The sequence below is a fragment of the Brachyistius frenatus genome, unplaced genomic scaffold (assembly GCF_029030835.1).
Source record: "Brachyistius frenatus isolate BFR_SWC_R1_liver_20210118 unplaced genomic scaffold, ASM2903083v1 Contig_20, whole genome shotgun sequence".
Classification (NCBI taxonomy): Eukaryota; Metazoa; Chordata; class Actinopteri; family Embiotocidae; genus Brachyistius; species Brachyistius frenatus.
In genome coordinates, this window is record NW_027210619.1 from 4,980,834 (window position 1) to 4,993,731 (window position 12,898).

General features: G+C 38.4%; 1 protein-coding gene across 1 annotated transcript; it reads right to left on the reverse strand.

Annotated features, from left to right (window-relative positions):
* Window positions 1–292: 292 nt before the first annotated feature.
* twist1b (twist family bHLH transcription factor 1b) lies at window positions 293–1,445 on the reverse strand. The gene is made up of 2 exons (XM_069695541.1): window positions 819–1,445; window positions 293–579 (listed from the first exon to the last, which is right to left on the reverse strand). Exon 1 carries the CDS (start codon window positions 1,349–1,351, stop codon window positions 845–847), a length of 507 nt encoding a protein of 168 aa, XP_069551642.1. The 5' UTR covers window positions 1,352–1,445; the 3' UTR covers window positions 293–579; window positions 819–844.
* Between the last annotated feature and the right edge of the window lie 11,453 nt (window positions 1,446–12,898).

The following is a 12,898-nucleotide window of genomic DNA, read 5'->3' on the forward strand; positions in this document are numbered from 1 at the left end:
AACATTTACGTTGGATAGAAGAAGAAAATAAAATCAAAAGTCCTTTCATCGTCTTTTTCTTTAATGCAAAAAATATACAAACATTTACAAAAAAAACCCGATAATAAAAATAGGAACTCAGGAATAACTCAGACACAGGATCTATTCCTCAATGTAACATCAATAAATAAATAAATGTATTCTGAAAATATTTCTTGCACAGGTTAGATCCACAAAGTCAGCCTGTAATGTGAGCTACACCACCAGTTGACAGTCTCACACCAAAAAAAAAATTAAAAAAAAAAATCGAGACTTCAATAATGCACTTTGACCTCCACAGAAATAAGTCCAAAGGCAGCATGCATTAAACATTTTCTTAAAAACAAAAAAACACACAAAAAAACCAACACAAAAATGATCTTTTCAACATTCGTCGTCAACAGCACATCAGAATAGGGGTGTATGGAGCTGTAACACACGGCTCTGAGTCCCCATCGGGCCTCGATCCCCAGAGTCGTATGTGGTTGAAGTGATCCCATGTATCCAGCATTGGACTCCAGATTGTCCCTTCAGAATGTGAGAAGTAGATTCAGCAGTCACCTGTAGGTTAGATAAGGTATTAAGTGTCACTAAACGCCACAGAAAACAATACAAATCTGTTTCAGATTGTTGGGACTATTTAGGTTGCATTAGACCCCATGTGCACAGCCATAAAAAAAAAAAAAAATATATATATATATATATATATTAAAAAAAAAAAAACATTTTTACATGTGTGTGTTTTATCGTGTTTTAACGCTTGGATCATGCAGTTGAGTTGGAAAAAAAACCAAGCGTACCATTTTGGGCATAATTTCTCCAGATGCTAGTGAGATGTTGACATGGACCAAGCACCCTCCATCCTCCACACAGAGAAGGCGTAGCTCAGCCTTTCGTGAGCCACATAACTGCAACTTGACATTTTGGAGTCCAGCTCGTCGCTCTGCAGCACCTGGCAGAGGAAGTCGATGTATCTGGCTGCAAGTTTTAGGGTCTGTATTTTGCTGAGTTTGTCCGAGGGCAAAGTGGGGATAATTTTCCGCAACGATGCGAACGCCTCATTGAGAGACTGGGTCCTCTGGCGCTCCCGGACGTTGGCCATGACCCGCTGCGACTGGAGCTCCTCGAAAGACTGGGGGCTGCTGCTGCTGGACTTCTTCCCTCTTTTCCCAGGGGTCGGGCTATCTGAGTCCTCCCCGTTTTTCCTGCTCGGTCTCCTCTTCCTCCCACATCTCTTCGGCTGTCTGTCCAGCTCCCCCTCGCTGTTGCTCAGGCTGTCCACAGGAGAGACAGGGGAGCTGCCCGACTCTTCCCCAAAATTTTCCTCAGACATCTCCACCTGGGTAGACGGCGGCCAGAAAACTGTCCAAGAACGATTCCCCTCTCATAAGGTCAAGGAATTAGTCCACCTGCAGATCTAGCTGGCTTTGAAGACGCCAAAGAATCCATAGATGGTTCCTAGGAGGTCAAGTCTTTTCTGTTCCTGGAGAAATTTAAGCAGTTCTTATAGGCTGCATGGCGTAAACTTTTTTTGGGGGAGGGACATGATTGGCTAAGACAATAAATTACGTGAAGAAAGGGGCGGGAGCATGTGAGGAACTTTCAGAAACGCTCCTAATACAAAGACCGAGTTGGAAAAAGACAACCAAAGGTGCGATTTTTACATGATTACAATATTATTGCAAAAAGGAAACATGGTAATATGAATCATATGAGTCCAATAATATTTGAATCGGATGAAAGAATCACATCATTTTAATTAAATTTATGTCAAATAAATGAGGGGAAACGGAAAAGGAAATTGCCTCATTATGCTTTTGCTATTATTTAAATAACAGGAAAATATAATTGAAATCAACACATCGTAACTTATATATATTTTCCCTGCCGATCTGAGCACAGACATGCATCTTTTTTTATGCCATCCATTTTTCATCCAAAGATTGTCCCTTAATATCACTGCTGCTATGTGTTTTCCATAATCTGTTATCACTGTAAGGACTGGTTCCTCCTCTTAAAAATAAATCCTACTTTGGCACATCTCTGCAGAACATAAATCCAACATGAATGTTGGATTTATGTTTCCATCTAAACCAAGTGCGATCGAAGGACTTTCATTTATGCAACATATGATCTAAATCTTACTTTTCTTTTGGACATGGAGCCAGCAAAAAAAAATTATTTGGCGGACTGCCGCATATATCTTGCACAAGAGGGGATGTTTTTTTGTATAATACCAAAAAAATACATAAAACTGAGGTGGAATAAAGTTTATATGTCTTTGTTCATTCATGAAATAATAAAGGAAGCGTTTTTGTTTTTTCCTGTTATTTCCGGTCAGAGATGAGAAGAGGGCAGCTGTGTGTGTTTGGCACTGTGGTATTTACTAGGTGATACAATATCCATCTTGTTTAGTGGAGGATTACTTTGTTTAGGTTGAGAAGACTGTGGTCCACAGGAGCAGCATCTGGCTCAGGAAACAGGGGGGAGCAGCCGGGGTCAGAGGGCACAACACCAGCGAACACCCATTTACATCTATGTGGAGGCCTGAGAGTAAGGTATTGTTCCAAGGGAGACACAGGGTTGTCTAAGCGGGAGATTATATGGTTTCTTCTTGAATCAAACATTTTACATTTTAGCCAAAGCGATGATCGCTTTTACTGCATTTAAACTGACTCAAAAATGCCCCCTCGATCATTTAAAACACTAAAAGTAAATATAAACTTGTATCACTTAAACTTCTCTATATCTGTATATAGAGTTGACAGAAGGAACAAAGAGCAGCTCAAGTCTCTTCAAGGTGAGCGTACCTGTTCAGCGGCCCTGTCCATGGTGCTGATATCAGCACGCTCCACTTTCTACCTGCTGCACCTCACAGGTAAGCAGTCACATTTCAAACCACCTTCTCTGAATCTTTTTGCCCTCATCTGTGCTGTCACAGCACAAGAGGAGACAACCGGTATATTTTAATTTGATGTTTGACTCAAGTTTGATGAGCTGTCCCTTAAAAAAAAAAAAAAAAAAAAAAAAAAAAAAAAATGCAATTAATGCAATTCAAGTTTTAACCCTGCACATAAATGTGTCCATCCAAGTATTTTTTTAACCTTACTTTAGCAGTGATGGAAATGAACTAATTTCATTTACTAAATATACTGTAATTAAGTATAAATTAGAGACAATCACACTTAATTTGAGTATTTCAGCTTCTACTCCATTATTTTAATTTAGCAGCTGCACTTCTCAGATTAACCTCTGACATAAAAATCATATGATCAGTTTATAAATTATGATACACTGCAACAGATGAAACAGTAACAATACGTTTTACTGCTTTTATTTGACAAAATGAACTAAATACTTCCAGTACTGTGCCTTACTAGAGAGGCTTTCACAAAAGAAGTGTTTAGGGGGAGACGATATGTGACAAATGTCTGTTGAAAGTTAAGTTTTTTATGTTTCTTATATTATCCCCTGTTAATTCTGCTTTTACTTGCTGTCTAATTAGGCTGTACTGAATCTCTGAGGGATCGGTAAAAGCCTGTTAGCCTCCTCCCTGCCTTTTACGTATAAACTGATCTTTATGGTTGCATGTCTTTCACCAAAGTGTTTTAATTGTGCATTAAAAGTGAGTCCCCATTCGAGCCAGACTTGTGCCAGGGATGCTGTCATTGTCGGCCTGTTACACTCCTGGATCACCAGGACACCACATCATTCCACATTTTCAAAAGCAATAATACAAAAACTAGTGTGGGCCCACTCTACATTTACATTTCTTTGCACATTTCTCCGTCGAGTTCAACTCTTTGCTGCTGAACTTACTCAGAGAAAACACAGCTGCTTCTCGAGAATATGATGTCATCATGGGACAACTCCTCCAGTGTTGATCTTTAATAAAGACGAAACCTTCATCAGTCACTTACAGACTGTCATGCCGGGGCAATTACATGTACATAAAAAGGAGATAAACAGCACTGATCGTTTGTCGATGTGATTTACCGTACAGTGCCTCGACCCAGCCTGGAGCGTTGGCAAGTAACAGATGAAGAACATCTTTCTCCTTATCGATGAGCAGTCAGTGGGTGTTATGATGAAGTCAAATGTATATTACTGACTCATGCAACTTGACACACCAGTCTTGAGTGACCCCAGAGCGTCATTAACAGCCCCTCCCCAAGGTCACATCAAGGCAGACACAACTCAGGCTTTCACTCACTGAGTCAGAGCCAGATCCTCAGAGACCTGTCTATTTTCACTGCTCGGGCTTTGGAAGGCAGCGTTTCACTATCAGCCTTCTCATATCTATTGAAATAACAAACCACAGTCCTCCACATGTACAAGGCTCCCACAATTGACAGTGATATTCATGTTCACTCCATTAAAGTTTAACCGCAACGAGTCCAGTGCCAGCTCGCCAAGATGGATCATCTGCACAGGATGAGAAAAGACAGAGGTGCGCTCTTCAAAGAGCAGCTCCAGATAGCCTCTAATCAAACCCCGGGATTAACAAGGTCAAGAAGCAGGGTTGGATGACAGCATTTTTTCCTCAGCAATAGTCTCCAAATACCCCATTCTGTACAAAAATCCAGACATCATATCAGTGTTTTCTTTTCTGGTAGCTGAGGTCCAGTGGTGGTGAGAGAGGATTTTGGGTGTTCAATTGGGAAGTGATGATGAAAACAACCCTTTATAATCTGTCTGGACACATAAGAGCCAGGACTCCTGAAGTTAGCTGTAAAAGAAAGCCTTTGAAAACTGAGTGCTTTGATGTTGCATGTTCTAATCGTGGCTCTCGTCTGTATTCCTGTAGCAGAGTACAATTTAACTTTGTCTGAGAAAATGCAGCGAAACCGGCCCACTGCTGAAGTCTCATCTCATAAAACGTATTGATTTTTGTGGAATGATAGGCTGAGTTTGTGCATGAAGAGGTGCACATGTGCATGTGCACGTGTGTGAATGTAATAGATGTTCTGTTAAATCTATTCATGTGATCCTAATGACTCTGTGGGATATCAGACAGCTCTACTGCACAATGACACCTTATTAGCCACTAAGAACCAACAAACGTCCAGTATGTTTTCACAGCTTGGAGGCTCGGGGTGATGTGGGGTCTGTGGAAGAACTGGCATCCCAGCAGTATAATCTGTGTTTAAAACATACCACACACATACACACTTTAGACACATGCACACACACTAGACAAACAGAAACCCTCCTCCAAGGGTTTGAGGAAGAGTTTCATTGGCCAAACTTTACTTACAAAACAACAACACAATATATAGTCAATACAGAGGAAAAATAAGCTTAGGGTTTCATGGATTTCTGCATTTAGTGGGTATATCCTAATTTTTTTTGTCAAAGAGGACCGTAAGATGAATACAGTGTCATATATTTTGTGCTCTTACCTCGGCTAAAACTTTTACCTCAGTGCTCCTGAGCCATCGCCTCTGTTTATTTTAAAGCACGCTGCCACCCAGCAGACCACACACACATTCAGCCAGGCTACCATAGCACAGAGACCCGAGCACTGACCCTTGCAATGAAAATATCTGTTCACAGACTTACAGTAGCTTTATCATCCTTTGCCTGGACTATAAGAGTTTGACAGGTGCAGCTGAGTTTAGAAATACTGTGTCTGTGTAGATGGTTCCCAGTTTATTACATACTCCCAGATACAATGTATGTAGTTTATCACAATAACCCTACAATGATGCAAACATTTATGATAATGTTTTAAAGTTTGTGGTGCTTTGAATTACATTGTGTCACACTAAGAGGTTTGTAATAATGTATTCACTTTATTGATGTTATTGAAGGTAGAGTGATGTGAATTTTACAATGAAAAAAATTGTCTTGACTTTGAAAATGAAAGGAAATATGTTGAGATTGAACCAACTAAATTGAATTAATCTAATTCGAGGTGTTCACTACACATACAAACAAATCTTTACCATCAAATTGTCAAAGTGAACTGACATCACTGATTCCCCATTGTCAGTGAACTAATAAGTCGTTTTTAGCAGTGGTGCTTCCCTCACTGGTGACAGAGATCACTTCCGTCACAGTCGGTGTAAGAACACCAATGTGTTCCCCACCATTGTACATAAGTACATTTGAAGGGTGATGTGATCACTGCTGATGTAAACACAGATATGCTATTGAACATTTGTGTGACCACTTAGCCAGGGGAAAAATTAACAGACTAGATATACAGTACAGTCAGTGAATTTGAAACTTTGAAATAAACTGAGTTTGAATCAGTAAAGTGAGTCATAACTTTCACCACTAAAGACAGTGTTTAGAGTGAGCTCTATTCAGGATCAAGCTGAGACTCACCACTGTAAACAAGAGCACTGTACTATTCAAGCATTTATTATGCAATACAAGAAAGGTTCCAATCCCAGGATCCTAAAGTTGGGTCAGTTTATTTTATGCTTCTAAATTTGGCAGCATTTCACTAATTGTGCACACAATATTACCATTTTATTCATGATAACAACTCCTTACCATAAACGGAGTGTGGCCAAGTAGGAGCCCTGTAGAGCACAATGTAAACCCCAATAACAATGCTGCAACAATACAATGAAATTTGTGTTGATGAATCTGTTGTTCAGGTGCATGCTGGAAGGTTCCTTTGTGATTTTACAATTTAGATTCCTGCAACTGTACATTTTAGGTTAATCTTCAGTAGGATTTTTTTAAAATATTTATAATATGCCACCTATTTAATTCAATCCATTTATATATACACTTTTGGTAAAAAAAACAACAACCCAAAAAACCATAAATGAATGAATTAATAATTTTATATGTTTTGAATAACAAAATATAAATTAAACTAACAGAATAGGGTTATTTGTTTTGATACCAAATATACTGCAGAGATGTAGAAGGAAGTCTTCCTACACTAAACGGCATGTTAGATGGGAAAAGTTGGTGAACACAGTGGAGATCATTGCTGCAAATACAGTATTGTTTATGAGCAGTGTTTAAAGGTTATTTCAGCCAAATAACAGAAACACTTGGTGGTAGATAACCACACAAGGAATTTTGGTTTCATGCACTTAAGTTTGAGGTATCTGTTTCTGTGAAATCTGTCGCCACCCTGTTTCAGTGGAATTCCATTTGTGGTGATCATAACATTGAAAAATAACATTCATGAAACGCAACAGCAGCATGTCTTTCCAGAAACAATGCTCCAATTACCCTCGATAATCCACAGACCTCGCTGTCAACAGTTTTTATTGGACCTATTTTATGGTGATGAAAGAGTCCAAAAAGGTTACAAATCCTCAGTTGAATTTGTGTTCATAATAATAATAATAATAATAATAATAATGATGATAAAAAAAAAAAATCCTGATTTTAAATTACATGTATTCAAATAAACAATGTGAGACAATTCACACATAATACAGCAACACAGGCAACTCTTAGTGGGGTTTTTAACCTTTTCCTTCTTGTAAAGGTCTTACAGTAAATAAGGGTGGAATGGACTGAGTATTTTTATAAGAGCTTTGAAGGTTCTTCTTTTATTATCATCCTGAGCATAACTGACTTGGCAAAGACCACCTTTGGCTGGAATGCTATCACTCATGCTCTCAATATTATGAAATAATAGCAGAAAAAAACTGAAATGCAACAGCACTGTCTTTATCTTTATCCGTGGCTCACAGCCCAGTGAAATAACCCAGGCAGAGCGCAGGCTGGAAAGCAGAGTATGCATGCCATGTCACATAGACTTATGTAAGTGATGAGCATAATGTCAGTAGTCCAGTGTGGTTCTTTGCTCAAACCACACGTGCTGCGAGAACTCCCACCACAGCCCCTGTTAATAAGGACTCTATGAGGAGCGGGGAGGTCAAACAGAGTGCTCCAGCTGCACATGAGGATGAGTAGTGTATAGAGGGATGATGGGCAGAGGTGTGGGGGTGGGGTGAAGTACCTGGGGAGTGATCAGGACAGAAGAGACTCCCATCCACTGCCAAAAACAACAGAGGAGGAGTGTGAAGGATCATGTCAGATAGACAGATAGATAGATAGATAGATAGATAGATAGATAGATAGATAGATAGATAGATAGATAGATAGATAGATAGATAGATAGATAGATAGATAGATAGATAGATAGATAGATAGATAGATAGATAGATAGATAGATAGATAGATAGATAGATAGATAGATAGATAGATAGATAGATAGATAGATAGATAGATAGATAGATAGATAGATAGATAGATAGATAGATAGATAGATAGATAGATAGATAGATAGATAGATAGATAGATAGATAGATAGATAGATAGATAGATAGATAGATAGATAGATAGATAGATAGATAGATAGATAGATAGATAGATAGATAGATAGATAGATAGATAGATAGATAGATAGATAGATAGATAGATAGATAGATAGATAGATAGATAGATAGATAGATAGATAGATAGATAGATAGATAGATAGGTAGGTAGGTAGGTAGGTAGGTAGGTAGGTAGGTAGGTAGGTAGGTAGGTAGGTAGGTAGGTAGGTAGGTAGGTAGGTAGGTAGGTAGGTAGGTAGGTAGGTAGGTAGGTAGGTAGGTAGGTAGGTAGGTAGGTAGGTAGGTAGGTAGGTAGGTAGGTAGGTAGGTAGGTAGATAGATAGATAGATAGATAGATAGATAGATAGATAGATAGATAGATAGATAGATAGATAGATAGATAGATAGATAGATAGATAGATAGATAGATAGATAGATAGATAGATAGATAGATAGATAGATAGATAGATAGATAGATAGATAGATAGAGAGAGAGAGAGAGAGAGAGAGAGAGATAGATAGATAGATAGATAGATAGATAGATAGATAGATAGATAGAGATAGATAGATAGATAGATAGATAGATAGATAGATAGAGATAGATAGATAGATAGATAGATAGATAGATAGATAGATAGATAGATAGATAGATAGATAGATAGATAGATAGATAGATAGATAGATAGATAGATAGATAGATAGATAGATAGATAGATAGATAGATAGATAGATAGATAGATAGATAGAGAGATAGAGAGATAGAGAGGTATTTACCCTTTCCACAATCTCTTTATCAGGATCCCTTTTTCAACCCATATACCACAAATAAATTCAAAGACTGAGGTAGTACCAACACCAACTCTCTCCTCCGAACCGCAGCTGTGTTCCCATCTCCCCCAGATTTCTGCTCACCTCTGCTCCTCCCAGTGTGTCAGTTAGAGGCGACCTCCTCCTCCTCCTTCTTCAGTCAGACCAATCTGTCAGGACACAATAGGCTACCTCTCCAGCTATGTTGTTTTTGGAATGGGAACCCTTCAGCCCTGCTTGTTCTCCCCCTCAGTTGACAGAAATAAGCCGAGAAGACACTCTCCTTTGATGGATTTATCGCCCCCTCCCTTATCTCAGCTGACTGTAGATTTTATGTTTTGTTTTTTCGGTCTCACTATGTTGTTTACTTTAACATTAATGTGGAAGTTGTGCAATCACGGCCACCGAGCTCTTCTCAAGATGTGACGTTTTCAGACCAGACTTTCGTTTCGTTCGTCACATATTGGCTCTTTTCTCCACAGTAGATGACCAACAGAGCTGTCATGGCAGAGTGAAGGTGGACTGTCTGAGCTGTATCCTAACACTGAGTGGTTGAGTCTGTCAAAGACATTACTGCTTGTTGTGAAGTGTAGGCACCTGCAGCTTATGGCTGCTCTCACCATCTGCTGAAAATTCTTAAAGTAAGAGCAGGGAATGAGTCTATAATACAAGCGGCAGTGCTTGTGGTGATGTTGGGAACTCTACAGTGGTGGAAAGCAGCTAAGTGCAATGTTGAAATAATTTTTGCCACTGTATAATTCTAGTTTATTATATTTCTGCTCCAACATATTCATTTAATGGCTATTGTTACTTTCACGATTACAATCCTTGTCATATATCAGGTGCACTCAGAATTGCAATAACCTAAAGGTGCAACACAAGCAAAGTTTGATAGATTGATTAATGTTAGTAGTTAGCGGTTACACCAAACTGTAATCCGATCTTTTCAAATTTAAATATACGTTTGAGTTCAGAAAAACAGCAACCAGCTGCAACAATAAAATATCACTGCTCCTTTTACCCATAATTATTAATGATCTAATAATAGGAACCATTTTCCTGCTGAAGAAGTTCTTTTGTTTTGAAGTACATTTTGCAGATAATGCTTCTGTACTCGTGATTTTGAATGCACGACATTTACATGAATAAAAGTGCTCATTAATTTAATTAAGTAAATTACCACCACTGGTACTCTTAAAGCATTTAGGGTAATACTATACATAATCTAAGAGTGGATAATGACAGTTACTAAAGAGAACAACTTCAGATTTGATTGGATCCTTATTAGAGCTTATCTCGTAATAATGGTGCCCCTTTTAAGAAATAAAAAACATTGCCAGAGTTTTAGTAGTGAAGTGTTCATTATCTAAATGTTGTGCTGCAGTCCTGCACATTCCCATGTCTCCTTTTCAGCTCTCCTCCATCTGGTTTTTAGATTATTGACGGACTGGGAGTGTCATGGTTGGTACATTAGACCTGTCAGCAGACGCACTCTTTGCACCTCCTCCACACTATCATGGTACACCTGATGAAACGTCTTACTGCGAGATAGCATGTGATCACATCAACACAAATAAATCTGTACTAACACGGGGGAACTGGAGAAACTCTCTGCCATCATTCCACTGAAGGCAATGTAACCTCGGTAAATCAAGGACTTTGTTGTGACCTTAGGTGCAGATGCGACTGTTTAGGAAAACATGCTGGGCTTATTTGTGTCTTCTAATTTTCCTTAATCTTTATCGCAATGTTCTGCCATGACGAAACTCGGTTTGTGTGAGGTTGGTTGATGGAAAAAGTGAGAGTGAGAGCAAAGCGAGGTGTCCAAGGATGTGGATGAGGTGATTACTCACAAAGCTGCTCTGAACGCTGCCAAACACTTCAGGTTGTTTTTTTTTTTCTTCTCTATGAGTCATTTGGTTATAGAGCTTCCTCCTTCCCACTGGTGGTCATGGGAAGAGTCTGTTAGTCAGAAGAAAGGCATTGATCTGTGGGCAACAATCGACACTTCATAACATTTTTCTGCTAAAACTGGAAACTACAAACCTTTACAGGTACGCAGAACTACAACTGTCTCAAAATTTTTGGTGATTGGGATTTTCAAACAGGAAGAAAATCAACCAGAATCCAGAATTTATTTCAACAATCTGGATCCCGAATTTTTTTTTTTTAAATTTTGGACATTGTTTGTTTAAATTTAATTGATCCAAAAGTTCAGTTTAAAAAAAAAGAAAGAAGCTGTTTCAGTGCAGACAGCTGATTTGTACCTTATATTACTGTTAAACCTAAATCGAGTCAATACAATCCTGACTTTCAGCCAGAATTTAACTGTTGGTGTTGTGGTCGTGTTTCCTTCTCTTAATATATGTAGTGCAACTATGGTGCTGGTTGCTGTGGTCGCAGCATTTAATCCTTCACTGAGCGACTAAAACACCAGTGATAAATGATGTGCAGCCACAGAAACTGTAAACCCATGTTTTTTTTCTGACTTTTTCTAATTGCTGAACTTTCTCCTCTTTCACATCATCTATTACCAAATTATTATAGTCGAATCTGAAAGTGGTGGAAGGTGGAAGACGGTGGGGTGATGCAGTGTGTGTGTGTGTGTGGGGGGGGGGGGGAAGAGACACCACCACTACCTTTGCAGCATGCATAAATCACCAGGCTAATAAATTGAAAGCTAAATGACTTCTTGCCCTCTACATATATCACGGAGGCAAACCAAACGAAGCCTTATATACCCTGGAGGACAGAGGAATGCTTCTGTTCATAACAGTGATTTGTGGATGGCTCCCGTGGCTGTTGCTTCAGAAATCAGAGTCAAACTGTTTGGACTCTGAGCATTCTTACAACTAGCAGGTTTACATATATCAGATGGATATCAGTTGAAATAAAAACGATTAAATTTTTTTTGCAAATAATACAAAATGTTTCCAGCTCTGCTGTATCGTTCACCTTTGACAAGACACAAATATACTTTTTATATCTACCAAATACTTTTTGACAACAACTATCGTCAAATTTTCAAACAACATATAGACAATATAGTGTAATAATGCAACATTGTTCACACTTTATTTGTTTCTCTTTCACATTTTTGCAGAGTTCAAGGAAACCATAGTTTTTTGTTATTGATATGTGAAATTTCCTCAATTTTAAAGTTTTTCAATAAATTGAAGACTGTTGAAGATGTCCCACGCTTACTGTAAACACCAATTCAAACAACAACCCATACAAACATGTTTGGAGCCACTGAAACACACATACCGGCAGACACAGGCTAACCCCTCCACACACGCACTTAAATGTCAGAGGTCAGCAATTAGGTTCAACCATGTGCCATTTGGAATTGTTCAATGAAGGGACAACATAGATTTACTAGCATGGTTGAGGCAGAAATCTACTGTGTGTTATTTGTTAGAGTATTTTATTTCATGTTAAGGTTTTTGTTGAAGGCAGATACAATTTTTCCAATGGTAGGCGGGGACTAACAGAGATATAATATTTTTGAGATGCACATTAATGGCAAATATTAAATGTTACAGTCATATTTAATGGAGTTCATTCAAGCTTTGTGTAAACTTTGTGATGCGAACTGCACTTCAACCCCTTAGTCATCCCAAGCTGTATTCATCATTTTCTTGTGTATATAGTTTGTGTGTGTTTGTATTTATTCATTGGTCTTACTTTTTTTTTTCTTCTAAAAAATGATTTTATTGTATACGTATTTGTAATTTTTCCTTTTGTGTGCACTTTTTTTCCCCCTTAACTGT